The 16,710-nt window shown below is 39.0% G+C and overlaps 1 protein-coding gene across 1 annotated transcript in view; it reads right to left on the reverse strand.

The window, feature by feature from the left end:
* Positions 1-16,710, reverse strand: part of homer3b (homer scaffold protein 3b) — a 56,408-nt gene that overhangs the window by 24,301 nt on the left and 15,397 nt on the right. Inside the window, exon 2 of the mRNA XM_085383214.1 lies at positions 1,167-1,323. Within this exon, the coding sequence (XP_085239340.1) occupies positions 1,167-1,323 (157 nt within the window). The remainder of the gene's footprint in view (positions 1-1,166; positions 1,324-16,710) is intronic.

Raw genomic sequence — 16,710 nt, forward strand, 5'->3', positions numbered from 1 at the left:
TATAATACTCCACAAACAGTGTCTCTACATCAGTGCTATACTAGTACCAGATGAGGAAACTGCAATTAAGATAAAAGTAAAGTAAAATTATATTTATACAGCACCTTTGAAGAGAAGTATCACAAAGTGCTTCACAACAAAAGTGGTGAGTTTTAGCTGCTTTTTATAAGAGCTGGTCTGAGGGCCACTGTTGCAAAATGTGTAGGAAAACATACAGTATGTGAGGGGAGGTGTGATAGAGACAACCCATGTAAAAATGCTAATTCACACAGTCCCACACGTCAGGCTTCCTGTATTTAATAGAAATGTTTTCAATAAATGCAGAAACAAATGTTCATAAAATTCATGGATGCTAAAAGAATTGAGAAAGTTTGTTTATAAAGTGGTTTGCTTTCATCGTAAAAACCTGAGGACGATTCATTGTCTAATGTGCCTCAACTCCAGAGTTTGTGGTAACACGTGAATGACTCAAAAGTGACCCGATGAGGAATTATAAAAGCAAGCAGCAATTTCAGAGGATTAAAAATAAAATATGGCAAAAAACTGCAGTTCCTCTAATGGCCAAAAATACATCAACTGCATAGATTCCTGTAAAATATCCAAATTACATTGGCGTGTATGTAAAAATAGTCTATATAAGGACTTTCTCCTTTCTAACTACTGGCGGTCCTCTTTCACCAGTTGTGCCTTATTAAACTATTAGTTGCCAAGCTATGCTTTACCTCTGTGTTTGTGGTATTGTTGCCTTTTGAAGTTTTTTTAATGCATAAAATACAGCACATTTAAAAAGTCTGTGTTGAAATTTTATTTTTTAGTCTTATTAGATTTAGCAAAGCAGGTACCGGAGCATCCGTAGAGTCTATGGATGCAGCTAAAGGCTAGCAGCTGAAAAGTCCGCAAAGCACTGCATGATATGACAGCAGCTACCTCCATTGTTTACATACAGTCTATAATAAAACCCATTCATGCATCTGTGTTTGACACCACTCGGCCCGTACAGGATTCTTACAGCCCCCGTGCAGCTTTGCCTTATGCAGTAGAGCTGTGGTCAAATCTGTCCTGGCATTCCTAAAACTATTCCAGATCTGTGTTTCAGTGATGTGAACAGGCACAGATCTGAATACATGTGTACTCTCTGACTGGATTTAAGAGTCTTGGGCTCCTACCTTAGTTCCACCCACACTGATGATCCGGTACACATTCCGGGTGGCATCATAAAAGAAGGACACAGTGACGGCATGTTTGCTGGCCGGCAGCCAGTTGCGTTTGGTGGCCGGGTCGATCTGGAAGACATGAGCTCTGGCACTGAAGATGGGCTGCTCTCTTTAAAGGAAAAGACAGGAAAAAATTAACTTATGACTGTTTGGTGTCACGTTCATTAAAAAGCACAGTGGCACGTACACTTACGATTAAAGGGACTCCGTAAACAACTTGAGCATGTTCAAACGACATTTCTACATATCACATTAAAACATTTTTATTTTTTTTTTACAAAAATGACAAGTTTAATAAGGTCATGATTATATTTGATGTCTGAATTCTGAAGAAAACAATCTATGAAGCTGTCAACACATCTGTTCATAACTGGAGAATTTAAGAATTATTTATTGTCCAAATCTGCCTGCAATCTCTAGCTTCTTCATGTTTGAAGTGTTATCTGTAAGCCACATGCTTTGTTGCTTAAGGCCAGCAGGAGTTTATATTTACCAACATGTTGACAGAAATAAATTTGCAGTTATCTACATTTTCTTAAAATATATTTATACAGTAAGAGAAATGGCATGAGAGGAAGAAGAATACAAAATGTTATTTATTTTATGAGCAATACAGCATTTAGCATATGGACCATCAAATTAAATGAAAAATGTTTCGGCACTTATGCATATTTGCTCGAGTGCGCCTAATTTGTTTATGTATAGTGCAATCAATCATTTTGTAACAACACGTCACTTCTACCGGGAGGTAAATGTATCACCTTCAGCCTGAACTCTTTACTTGTCACTCAGCTCTATCATAGACAGAGAGGCTTGCCTGAGGTCAGCCATTACATGCCTGATTTCTCAGGAAATTTAAATCTGTCTGCATGTGACGCTCTCGGCTGAGCCAGTTTTCACAGAGGAGAAACTCTTTAGGGGCTCTGAATATAAAGAGGAGTGATCTTTGGAGCATCACAGAGCAATGTTGGACCATCACTTTAAGTGGAACACAGGGTCTGTGTGTAGTAAGATACATATTTATATTTTTCACTCAAACTAGCTGTGGCTGTATTTGCACAGTTTCTGAGATATCCACATGGATATCTGACCTGACAGTTTTGACACTTCAGTCTTCCTGTCACTAATTTCATTCGCAGTTAAACTTGCTCTACATTTTATTTATTTATTTTTTTGGTTTGTTTTCTTTTGTTTTTACTTTTTAGGATAATAACACAGGAAGAAAACAATATAAACAAAGCACAGAAACCTTGTGAAATACTCACTCGAAGCATTTTATTTACATCATAGGTATCAACAGCAGGAGTCAGCAGTAACACCCATAACCCTCAAAACTCTCTTAAATGAACTGAAGTGAACGGATCAGGATCTCACTCAAGTAATATCAAATGTTTCTATCAAATTACCAGGATGCAACCTTATAGAATATAATTCTACCTTTTTCACTCAATTTTAATGAGCAGCTGGCTTGAAATTCTAACAGAGGCGGTGCTTTTGAGTCTTCCTGAAACTTGGGTGAAGCTAATTTTGGTTGGAGCAGGTTCTTTTTAGCTGGCAGTCGCTGTATAGATTAATGTTGGATGGAATAATTACAGACAAAATAAGGCAATTCTGTTAATAAGTGTTTGTTTTTTGCTTTTTCTGGAAAGACAACTGTAGTCTGAGTTCTTTTCTGATCTTTTTGAGCCATAGAGAAAATTGCAAATTGTACAACAGTTTTTAGCTCACTAATCTAAGACTATTCCACCTGTATCCACCAAAAACAGTGACTCAGTATCATTATTCTTTGATGTAAAACTGTCAGGATGAAAATCATCAACTAAAATACTCCAATCTCTAAATGTGCTTGTGTTTCTCACAGACCTTCAGGTCATTCATGCCTTCCTGGTGTAATGAGGCTATTGATGCAAATGAAGCTGAAGATTTGCTATGTGCTAGCGGTCCAATTAGCGTCCCGGCCTCTTTGAAGGCAATGACATAGACTCGCTGTGGGCTGGACAATAAGCGACTACACAGGATCTTTGGAGAATTCACGCAACACTACACAGCTAATAGAGTTTGCACAAAGTCAGTGTAGCCAATGAGCCATTCTCATGGAAAGTCAATTATATAGCAACAATAATGAGGATAATGTGCAACGTGAGTAGGCTTTGGTCCTTCTCCAAGCAGGAGAAACACGCATGTATATAGGTCAGCAATGACTATATGAAGAATTGTTCCTGCAGGATTTGCTTGGCATTACTCAACATTTGCATACAAACAATAGTTCTTAGTGTTTCAGCACAAATGCTGAAGTACAAGAGACAATAGACAATAGCAGCACCAGCAAGCGAGCAGATTTCTGTCCTTCAGGTCCAGGATGGCTGCAGCAACAGATATAAGGACTATCACTGACTTCTGATAGAAATGATAGTACCCAAAAGTGGATTCAATCAAAAAACAAGTAAGGAAATATCACATTAGTCCATGTACACACTGGATTTACTGGTTTCATTCCTATTCTAATAATATTCTGACAAGTCGCTTATACTTTTTTCACTGAGGCTAAAGAAACACTAACATTTTTTATCCATAAATGTTCCATCATAATGTCCCCAAAGACAGAAAAATGTGAGGCACTGATTTTACACAAGCATTCAGAGAGCAGGAACTCCTTTAATAAAAACCTTTAGACCTCAGAGTTCAGTGCGAACTGCTTTGCTCACATTTTTGTGAGGGCCAAAAAAAAAGAAGAAGTGATTTGACTTTGCAGATTTGACATTGATTATTTTCTTTTTCCAACCATTCTGTTTTTTTGTTTGGTGACTTGCTTGTTGTATAACCCAAATTCGGCAAAGCTTTAATTACTAGACAGATGGCCTCACATTCGTTTCTAGAGAAATGTGAGGCCAATTAAAGAGGCGTTGATGGTTGACTCGGTGACTGCACGGTGCCCAGGTCCTCTGGCTGCAAGTCTAAATCATCACCCCTCCACTACCATGTTTGGCAGCTGGTTTGGCTTTTCTGGTATCCTGTTTGTGGCACCGATTACTTAAAATCATGAAATAAAAAGCTGTGCAGTAATAGTTTTCCACTCTGCTACTATATTTGTTACTTAGTAAGTCACTTCAGAGCACTGATAACATTAGACATGGCTACACAAAGAGGAACATTCAGTCTCAACCCTTAATACTGCAACATTTAAGCTGCACTAGTAACAGTTAGTCACACTTCTACAGTTTTTTGTTTTATCAGTTTTTAATATCGTTTCTCCCTGGCAGTCCGTCACATTTGATCCGATTTCTGACGTTGAAGCTACAAAAAATAAATAAATAACCAAACAGCTTTTTTTGCAGCCATCTCTAAAACATGGTGGACGCTCCATCATAGTTTGAGGCTTTTCAGTCAGTGGCATTGAGGATCTAGTCAAATTGATGGAATGGTGAATTTAGAAAAGTACCTTTAGATTTTGAACCACCGTGAAATTTAATTTGTTATGCACCTAATTCCACACAGCTTTATTTTTCAATGATCCCAAACACACTGCCACTGTAGTAAAAGAAGAAAAACACACAGTGGAACACTATCAGTCAGAGACGGGCCTCCCCAGAGCTCAGACCTCAACATCTGAAGTAGTGCGGAATCATTTTGACAGAGAAGGTAACAAAAGTCTAAAAGTCAGTCAACATCCAAAGAAGAGCTTCGAAGGTCCTTCAAGAAGCCCGGAGAGCGATTCCTGGAGACTACTTTAAGATACGACATGAAAGTTTGCCCAACACAGTTCTGACTCTGTTGAAGAATGAAGATGGTCACAAGAAATATTGGCTTTCAAGCTCATTAGAATTAAATTACTTGTTTTAGACAACAATCGCTTTACACTCCGTTGTTTTACTTGGTTTTCACTGTCATTCACAATAAGTTGATAAGTTGAGACAAACATTTACAAATGTATTATTATCTGTGTCGTTACCACAGACCATTGCCCATTTCTGTAGGGAGAAATTCAGCGCTGTTCCTTCTTGTACATATCGTGATTTTTAATACAGTATCATTCATTCATGCCCTTTCCCCCTTCTTGCTGGAGTCAGTGCTTGCCCAAACAAATTACAAGCTCATGTAATGCTTTTATTTTGACATTTAACAGGTCATGAAAACAGATAGTAATTCATTTTACACCAAGCATTTTCCTACTGAAAATGGATAGGTGTGAAATCTATTTTCAATCAAGCAAGACTTTTGTTTTGTGTATACTGCACTGCCCTACTTCAGCATGAAAACTGTGAAAACTACGTAGGTTTGACGAGAATTAGCAGAGAAACCGATCAAACGATGAATTGATTCTAGCACACTGAAGTTCCAGCTCTTCTTTCATATGCGATCCACTCCTAATTACGATTCTCCATGTGATACTTGAAGGCAGCAGAAGTTTGGACAAATCTTTAAACTTTAATGCAATGCAGAGAATAATATCACGCACGCTTAAACTCCATATCTGATGGTCTTGGAGGTGGAGATTTCAAAATAATTGCTTTCATTCCATTGTTACTTCATCACTGTCAGTTTAAATTTATCTGGGATCTGATTTCCCTCCTAACGGAGGTAATGAACCGTTATCGGAGATGTCTGAGCAGTAATTTGAAACTGAGCACAAATGGCTGCAAAGTGAAAACAGCCACGTAGGTCAGCTGAGGTGTATTAAAGCCGTCTTTTTCGCTGATGGCTTCACTCTATAGAGCATTAGCACTGTATCTATTACCCGTCACCCAGATGTAGCTATCAGGTGCCTCTGTTTATGGCCTCTGCTGCACACAGTAGCCAAGTAATATTTTTCTGTCGCTGCGAGGAATGATTTCATTGGTGAGAAAAAGCTTGAAGGAGACAGACTGCAGAGATCTGTTTTTCTTCTTTTTGGCTCAGTGAAACGTTCGATAAGATCTCTCATTCTGTATGTGCACCCTTATCCTTGAAATTCATATGAATGTTTCTTGGGAATTAATTTATTATGAAGGTGGAGTGTAGCGGCTGGCCTCAGGGCTGAGTGCCCCCTTCTCCATGTGGTGTCAGAGCTGGAAGTTCATGTTGTGGATTAAAAGAAACTTTAAATTTCATTCAAGAGCTCAGACACAGCTGCTTTACTCTTCCATCCTCTGACAATGGCGGGAAATAAAGATTTAAGGCAAACTTCAAGTGACTTTATTGTGGCAAGGTGTAATTCCTACGCTACTATTTTTGGCTGTGCATCAAAATCACCATCCAATTCAGAAGCTGCAGACTTGTGCAGTGCATGGATACAGAGATCTGCAGAAGGAAAGATAAAATGTCCCAGAAAGGCATGAACAGTGATTGTGCCATTCAGGTTTGAATGGCACTCGAGAATTCAGCCTTGTAGCTCTGCTGGCTGACGTCCCAGCAGTGCTTTCTCTCCTGTATCTGCCAGGTTTTGCCTGTCTGTGTTTTTCCTGACTCTCCACTCTGACCCTGAATACATAAAAAAAACAAAAAAAAAAAAACAAACAAGAAATGCAGTAGCTGCTTTTATAACAGAGTATATCAGAGTATCCCCAACAAAACAGTCCTTCAAAGACTCCCGGAAACTCTTTACTGCCATTAAGACATTATTTTATAATTATTTATTGTAATAGATTATTCCCATTATAGCTGAAAGAACTACTTAAATCAGTTCAACGACAAATATTTCAGTAGTAATTTTTTTTGTTACTGAGTATTGATAATAAGTTATAAAGGGATTTGTACGTTTCTGTTCTTATATGTGTTGCATGAAAATTGCGTTGCACTAGCTCTGCTTGTGTACTGACAATAAACTGAAGTGAACTAAATTAAGAGTCTTAAAAATAGCTGTAATTATCACCAGTGCTGTGTAAGTTCAAGCTTTGCAACAGCTGCCCCAAAGTTCAGTTCATTTGGGAGTTGAGGAAGAACATCATTATTCTGAAAACCCCAATTAACTCAAGTCAGAGAGAGAAATTAAATAAAATACAAGGTGTGGCCGAATCAATAATCTGCATCATTCTTAAACAGAATTCTAGGCTGGAGTGAAAGACCACAGAAGATACCGTATTTCCACACTATAAGGGGAACTTAAAATCCTTTAATTTTCTCAAAAATCGACAGTGCACCTTATGTATGAATTCTGGTTGTGCTTACGGACCTCAAACGGATTTTATGTGGTACACGGCGCTCAAAAATCTGTCAAAAAATGTTTTAGTACGACTTTGATAAGCTACGCTTGATGGATTGTCTAAGCATTATGGCTACCGTAGTCAGGAGCCTCTGGGGCCAAAACTTGGTCTGCTTCAGGCCCCAAAGTCAAACGAACGCTGCAGCATCACTGAGAGTTACAACTGTCTAAGTTCTTCCATCTTTAATAAAATGATCAGCTTTGCTGCTTTACCAGGTGTAACAAGTAAGTTTAACATCCAGGTGCTCTCATGGTTCGAAAAATACGGTAACTAAAGTGGCAGAATTTCCCTGGTTAAGAAAAACAAATTCATAAGAGCACTATTAAGGAGGTAGGTGCATCATTGTCAAGGTCTACAGTCCGAGCAGGCGGCAGAGGAGCCTTCATGAATGGAAATACAAAACGTTTACAACAACATGCATAGGCATTCATTGTCAAACACGGTGGAGGTAGCATTATGGCATGGGCATGTAGGGCTGCCAGTGGGAAAAGTCCTTAGTGTTTATTGAGGGCTGCTGACAGAAGTAGCAGGATTAATTCTGGAGTGTACATGGCCGTACTCTCTGCTCACATTGAGTCAGCTGCTGTCAACTGCTCATCACAGTGCAAATGGATAATGGGATATTCTTCAATGTGCACATCAGTCACCTGAATGCACCCCAAAAGAGCAGCTTTTTAGTTATTAAAATACAAAACTCAAAGCAGAGAGACCCACAACTGAAGGCAGCTGCGGTGAAAGCTCCAGCAAAGCAACTCAGGGGAGGAAACAGTATTTGATGATGTCCATGAGTGCTAGCCTGCAAAAGGATTTTAATCTGAGTATTAAAATTAATCCTTATATTTAAAATGATATTAGTTTGTCCAATCATGCAGGACTGTTTTGTTTTGTTTCTAAAACCACTTCAATTGCAGTTGAAAGTCTGCACTTTAATCACATCTGGATTGTTTGATTTGAAATCCAGTGTGGTGGTGTACAGAAGCAAAACTACAAAAAAAGAAAGAAAAAAAATCTTTATAGACCTAAATGTCTCTTCATGAACTTTTTGCAGCTCATTGTCAGACCTTTTGTTAATGATATCTAATAACTTCATAAAAATGTCACATTTTTGCCAATATGGCATTTTTATTCATTTTTAAAGACGTGTTGGGTATGGTTAGCATCAAAAGGTGAAATTATTTATATCACAAGACTAAATGGATAAATATTTTTAGTTCATTTGGTTAGTTTTGTTTGATTACACTAACTAAACAAACCAAAGTACTGTCCACTTCACTCTTTACGTGAACATTACAGCTTTCATCGGCCACTAACAGCTCTGCACAGCTAAGTAGGATAGATAACCCAAACACATTGCCTAGCATATCATTAAATAATGCAAGTTACCAAAGCTATTTCTCAGAAGCTATTGCTCATCCATTATTTACACACACATGCCAAATAAAATCTTAGTAGTACAGTAGGATCTGCAGATTCTTTGTTTTTTTTCCCCTTCATGAATGATATATATTCAGTTCACCAGTGGGTACATGCCTCATAGACTAAAACCCACTAGTTTATGTCCACATCGTGTGGTAATGACAGTGTGCACACATTACATTAAGCAGACGTGCATTATAGTGGATTTAGTTAAACTGTAAAATTCTCAGTGGAATAAGATGGTGTGCAAAACAACTACGTGCGATTTGTGGATAACATTTGTGTTTAGTGTTTTGTGAAAAGTTTTACGTGTGCATCGTAAAATGCATTCACAGAGTGTAAAATACAGCAGAAGGCTGAATGCTAAAGACTATTTTCAGAGCAGAGTCAGTAATGTAGGATTTCTTTTCTTGCTGTTGACTTACGATTTTATTTTATAGTCTTATTTTTTTTTGTATTATTTTGTCCGTATCCTTCTATCCACTTCTAATAGTCACAAACAAAAATCGTACAAAGGGTTTGTTTTTTGATTTGTATTTGCATTTTAGTGCCATATGAAAATTTCACTGTACAATAAAAACATGATCTGACATGAAAATCTGCACTCATCACAAAGTGCTTCAGATTCAGCAGATTTGAATAGCTTCTGATGACTGCTTTAGAATCTTTTATTGAAGTATACATTTATTTAGACAGTATTTAGACATTGGATCAGCATGCTTCTCGAATTAAAGCAACAGAGGGAACAATAATTATATACATGAATTTATTTGTGCTTAAATATATTTTTAAGCATCTATATTTCATAGCCCAACTCTAATTCACACATAAAGAACAAAACTATATTATATTGTATGAAATATGATGAACAGTGTGCCATCCATCCATCATTCATCCACTCACACTCATTCACGCCTATGGCCAGTGTTGAATTGCCAGTTAATCTGTTAAACTGTGGGAAGCTCATTTTTTGATGTATGTAACACACATAAATTTGAGGTCTTACATACTTAATTTTCTTATTTATTTACTTTTTGGCATTCTATTGCCGGCATAAATAGAGATGCACACAGGAAATGAAGGTTATTTCATAAGCATCCCTCTGAACCAAACGTACTGGCCCCCCAGTACCATTTTTGGTGATATCAAATTTAATAGCAGGAAATTAAGTGGGCATATATTCTTTTCTTTCTCTCTTTTTGCCATATTTCAAATAACCTTTATTTGACAACAGCATGATAATACAGCAAACACCTTTTTTTTGGTTTGTCACACCAATATTTTTAGTGGCCCCCATATGGCCACCCCATGAATAAATTCTGGAGGCACCCCTGGAACCAAACCTTGAAATGCAGCCCCACATTTGAACCAGAATCTGATCTAGGTCAAGGCAACGCTACTGCAGACCTTCATACATTACCCCAAACACAATTTTTCATCCAAGGACATTGCCACTTCAAAAATGACTTGCCCCATGACCATTTGTTCCTCTGCTAAACTGGGGTGAAGCCTCAAGCCCTAGGAGAGCTTTTTATGTTTTCAGTTTCCTTTGTTTGTCAGCACGATTACTCGGCTGAATTTTAGAAAATGCAGTGAAGTAGAGCTTAAGCACAGAGAGTGCCCATTATATTCCACCGTGGAGCCAGAAATGTCTTTAAAATTGCAGTCCTTTTCTTCTTGCCTTCATGGGTCTTAAAATATTGCACAATTCCTGATTGTTCCTCAGCACTAAAGGAGTGCATGAGGACTCTTGTGTTTACTCTGGCAGGCAGCAGCAGAACATTTAATACGCTTTGCCTGCGGTTGAGACATTTTAGCCAGAGAAGCTGCAAGGCAACTGCTCTTATTTCAAGGGCATGGCAATTTTACAGCTCGATAGCCTTGTGTAAATGTTTTACATAGTGATGTCATTGATGAAGTCATTGAAGAATAGTGGTCAACTTAAAATAAAGGTTTCATGTGTTTCAGAATCTGTTTTCCCTGCAGGAGAATCAATACATCTTGCTGTGGACTTTGGAGTTTGTAAGGACATGAAAAACCCTCGAAAGTATAATTTGGGCTTAAGATGCTTTACAGACATAAAGACTGACTAAACAGTGGTTTTGATATTTAACAAAAGGTGTAATGCACCTGGAAGACTGACAATAAATATAACATAAGCATCAGCAAGAAAAGAGGATGTTAAAATAGGCCCAATCAGCATGTGTTTACTTGACTTTCACAAAAGTTGTCCACGTCTAATGATTCATGTAAACTGTGCAGAGTACAAGTCGGTACAGCACATGCAGACATGTGCTGTACCGTGTTTTGTGAGGGTGTGAGGCTCTTTACTGCACTACATTAGTTCAGACGAGGCTTCCCTGACTGCCAAGCTGCCGTGCGGTGTTTTTGCTCATTCACCTCAGGAGGAATTTAATCCTGTTTTAATCTGCTCATATCATCAAACTTCAACGTGACGCATCCTGTCTGAGCTGATTAGCTTGACAGGCTTTTCACGGAGCGGAGTCAAGGCGGGCCAAATGAACGACGCGACATTAATTTGTGTGTGATCTGCTGTGACGGCTGTGAGCTGACAAGCAGTCACTCATCATTTCTCATTAAGATGAAAATATGATAGAAGGGAAATCCCAACAGAAGCTGCTTTGCTTTGATGTTAATTCTTATTTATTTTGGCTTATTGGTTTATTGCATTTAACATCCCGAGTATCCATTATGGAGCCAGATAATTCGTTTTTATTGAGTCTAATTAAGTACTTTCATGGTGCTGTTAATTTTCTTGATCCATATCTGATGTTTTGAGCAGGATTTTATCTTTTGACGGTGAGAATATAAATATTATTGTCTGCCATAAACATTAGATTAGAGTCGCCCAACTGAAAGCTGTTGGCAGATTGTTTCATATAATAAAGATGAGGAGATGGTTGCTCCTTGAGATACGTAAAATGTAAATGACAAGATAATGCAGAGATGAGATTAACATAATGCCAAATGTTGAAACTGAGATATTTATATATGCTTCTGTAAAAACAAACAAACTTCTTCTGTAGTTTTCCATATCTCAGCTGTTTCTTGACAGCCGCCCTTCCACTGAGCCCACTTCTGATGATGGATCAACTGAATGATTAGGTCTTTGCTACACTTCCTATTTCTTATGAATATTTCAGCTACTTTTCCACTGAAGTTTTGTTTTTTAGGCCTTCCACTTGTCCAGTTTCCTCAATTTTTTAAAAAAAGCAGCCAATGTTTAAAGAAAAGACCTCAAGAAAGCCGACTGCTACTCAAGAGCACTTCAAAAAATTACCAGCAGGTCATGGAAGCAAAATGTAAAGAAATGATGGGTAGCTTAAGATTCTTGTATTGCACTGTAGGTAAGGAAGCTTTGTTAACAAGTAGTGTCAGTTCAAAATGTAAAATATTTAACTATGAAATATTCCACTATATTGGATATAAATAAATGTGATCTAGCCGTGATGTGACATTTTAAACTGCACTGTTAATGTCAAAGATTGTTCTTTAGTATGGATTTTTCCCATCAGCAAGTCTAAATAGTTCAGCAAAGTTTGCATAAAGTCAACCAGAGGTCCTTCGTGCACTTGGTAAACTTAGTGTATATCATGCTAGAAACATTGAAATACTTTCATCCTGATATCTTCTTTGTGCAAAAACTTATAACTGTGGACTTTAGCTTAGACCTTTTAAAAAGAATTTCTTATTCAGTCTTGATCTGCCACACACACACACACACACACACACACACACACACACACACACACACACACACACACACACACACACACACACTATGGCTTTGCTGTGTGAGCTTCACCCCAAGTCATCACTTTCTAATCCTCTCTCGCTGCTTTCTCCATCTCTCTTCTTAACCTCAGTACCCATTCTGTACCCTGATCTGTTAAACAGGAGCTGCACCCTCCTGTTTGGCCCTGCAGTCAAACATGACCAGTTGCCCATTGAGAAAATACTCCTCTAACTGGCAATAATGAAGCCTTTAAGCTGTAGGGGCTGTAAATAGCCTGAGGGAAGTGGAAAGCTGATGAAGTCACTGCCAGAAATCGTATTGGTTGTGCTTAAAAGCCAGTGTTCAAATCTGAAAAGGAAAAGAGGAGAAAGCTTGCAGGAGGTCCAGTAGAGGCGGAGAAGAACAGGAGGTTAAGAAAGGGTCAAAAAAGGAGCATTTACACATTGTGTAGAACAAACACTCCTTGCTGTAAACAGCTGAAAAACGAACTACATTAACACAGAAGCATGGACCGTCATGCAAACAGTTTACAAGCGAGAGTCTGTGATGGCAGCGACTGTGAGATCTGTAGAAGCCCTGTTAATGCCGAACGTTTCTCAAAGAAGAAAAATTATGTTTTAGTAACATTTACCCCAGCCAAGGTGGCAAAGTTTTAAGAAAGGAGAATATAATTTATGACTATGGGAAGCTTTTAAAGACATATTCACTCCTAAGAGGAAGAGAAAGTTTGTTATGAATACTAACGACCGCTGTGAGTAGCCGTTTCCCTCTTGTGCTAACTCAGCAAGAAAAAAAAAGACAGAAGTACAGTTTCATTCATTGCACCACACAGAGTGCTGTATCAGTCATTCATGGAAAATTATTACTTACATCCAAATTATGTAAGTAATAATCCAAATTATTATGTAAATGATATTTTTCTCTGTTTTTCCTAAATAGTCGATTCAAATGACAGTCAGCATAATTTTCGAGTCATCAACCAATAGAGCATAATTCAAATGTTACTGAACAAAACTCCCAATGAAAACAGTATGTTTTTCAAAAATAAAAAACTTAAAAAGTACTGTTCCAATTTATTACGCACACAGAGTTTCAAAAGATTTTATAGGTTGTAGAGAATTGAAAATGGTCATTTGTTGAATTTTCAGCATTAGTACAGGGTGGGCCATTTATATGGATACACCGTAATAACATGGGAATGGTTGGTGATATTAAAGTCCTGTTTGTGGCACATTAGTATATGTGAGGGGGCAAACTCCTCAAGATGGGTGGTGACCATGGTGGCCATTTAGAAGTCGGCCATCTTGGATACAACTTTTGTTTTTCCAATAGGAAGAGGGCCATGTGACACATCAAACTTATTGGTAATGTCACAAGAAAAACAATGGTCTGCTTGGTTTCAATGTAACTTTATTCTTTCATGAGTTATTTACAAGTTTCTCTTTGTTCACAGCCATTGACATGTCGAAGAAGTTAACACGTGAGGAGCGGATTGAAATCGTGTTGATATCTGGTGAACGCAGTAACCGGGTCATTGCAGCAGATTTCAATGCAAGACACCCAACGAGACCACCCATCTCCCATGCTACAGTTAGCAAACTGCTTGCCAAGTTTCGTGAAACTGGTTCAGTGTTGGATTTGCCAAAATGTGGACGCAAGAAAACTGTTACTAATGAAGAAACATCAGTGGCTGTCCTAGCTTCATTCAGCAAGAGCCCACAGCGTAGCACTCGCCGCATGTCACTGGAGAGTGGACTTAGTCGAACATCCCTTCGGCGGATATTAGCTACTCACAAATGGCACCCTAACAAACTCCAGCTACTACAGCATCTCAACGAGGATAACCCAGATCGGCGCACAGAATTTGCAGAATGGGCAAAACAAAAATTGGAACAGGACCCTCAGTTCACGCAGAAGATTGTGTTCAGTGATGAGGAAAACTTTTATGTGAATGATGAAGTTAACAAACAAAACCACCGCTATTGGTCTGACACTAACCCACATTGGATGGATCACTCCAAGACTGTTGGAACAACAAAAGTGATGGTTTGGTGTGGTATATGGGGTACAACGATAGTGGGTCCATTCTTCATCAATGGAAACCTCAAGGCCACTGGATATTTGAAATTGCTACATGATGATGTGTTTCCCTCTCTATGCACTGAAGCTGGCACGTTCCCTGAGTTTTTCCAGCAAGATGGTGCACCACCACATTATGGGTGCCAGGTCCGAGCATTCCTAGATGAACAGTTTCCTGGAAAGTGGATTGGTCGTCGTGGACCAGTTGAATGGCCCCCAAGGCCTCCCGATCTGACCCCCTTAGACTTTTATCTTTGGGGTCATCTGAAGGCAATTGTCTATGGTGTGAAGATACGAGATGTGCAGCACCTGAAACTACGGATACTGGATGCCTGTGCTGGCATTTCTCCTGCGGTGTTGCTATCAGTGTGTGAACAGTGGGAGAAGAGGGTTGCATTGACAATTCAACACAATGGGCAGCACATTGAACACATTTTATACGTGGTCAGAAACTTGTAAATAACTCATGAAAGAATAAAGTTACGTTGAAACCAAGCACACCATTGTTTTTCTTGTGACATTACCAATAAGTCTGATGTGTCACATGGCCCTCTTCCTATTGAAAAAACAAAAGTTGTATCCAAGATGGCCAACTTCCAAATGGCCACCATGGTCACCACCCATCTTGAGGAGTTTGCCCCCTCACATATACTAATGTGCCACAAACAGGACTTTAATATCACCAACCATTCCCATTTTATTACGGTGTATCCATATAAATGGCCCACCCTGTAGATCAATTTCACTGAAATCAAAAGCTATTTCAATCAAAAACATCTTAACAGTTCAAGTTACATATTAACATAGGAGCCCTTATTTGATAGCAGTTTTACAATTCTTGCATCCATGGAACTTGTAAGCTTTTGGAAAGTTTCTACTTGAATGTCTTTGCAGGATGTCAGAATAGCCTCCCAGAGCTGTTGTTTGGATGTGAACTGCCTCCCACCCTCATAGTTTTTTGCTTGAGGATGCTCCAAAGGTTCCCAATAGGATTTAAGTCAGGGAAGAATGGGGACCACACCATGAGTTCCTCTTCTTTTATGCCGATAGCAGCCAATGATGTAGAGGTGTTCCTTGTAGCATGAGATGATGCATTGTCTTGCATGAAGATGGTTGTGTTGCAGAAGGCACAGTTCTCTTTCTACCATGGAAGAAAGTGGTTGGTCAGAAACTACACATACTTTGCAGAGGTCATTTTCACACCTTCAGGGACCCTAAAGGGGCCGACCAGCTTTCTCCCCATGATTCCGGCTCAAAACATGACTCCACCACCTCCTTGCTGACGACGCAGCCTTGTTGGGACATGGTGGCCGTCCACCAACTATCCACCACTGCATCCATCTGGACCATCCAGGGTTGCACTGCACTCATCATTGACCAAGACTGTTTGAAAATTAGCCTTCATGTCGTTCTGGGCCCACTGCAGCCGTTTCTTCTTGTGAGCATTGGTTAGGGGTGGCCGAATAGAAGGTTTATGCACAACTGCAAGTCTCTGGAGGATCCTACACCTTGTTGTTCGCAGGGCTCCAGAGGCACCAGCAGCTTCAAATATTTGTTTGCTGCTTTGTTTGCTGATGTATTTGTCTGGCAGAAACCTTCATCATTGTGCCTTTATCTGCACAAACCCATGTGTGCTCTGACTCAGCCACAAATTAACATTATGGTTATCACGCTTAAATTTTCGTGAAATATTTAAGGGTTTCATTACGTGTCCAAGGCATTAAACTATTTCACGCTTTTCAGCAGGAGAGATACTTTTTCCTTCCCATATTGCTTGAAAATGGTGGTCTGCTTAATAATGTGGAACATCCTTCTTTAGTAGTTTTTCCCTTTAATCGGGCTCGCCTGGCAAATATTGATCATAGGTGTCTGCAGAGGCGGAGCCAGACATTTGAAACACCCGGGGCTTAGCCCTAAAGGGTAGTATGCATGTGGGATTTTTTTTTTTTTTTTTGGGGGGGGGGGGGGGGGGGGTTAGAAATGACTGAAAGATTAATAGATTAGATTAGATTAGATAGAACTTTATTAATCCCTCGGGTGGGTTCCTCTGGGAAATTCGATTTCC

The sequence above is a fragment of the Rhamphochromis longiceps genome, linkage group LG15, assembly GCF_057381845.1.
Source record: "Rhamphochromis longiceps isolate RC_006_pf linkage group LG15, R_longiceps_female_GT1.1, whole genome shotgun sequence".
NCBI classification, from domain to species: domain Eukaryota; kingdom Metazoa; phylum Chordata; class Actinopteri; order Cichliformes; family Cichlidae; genus Rhamphochromis; species Rhamphochromis longiceps.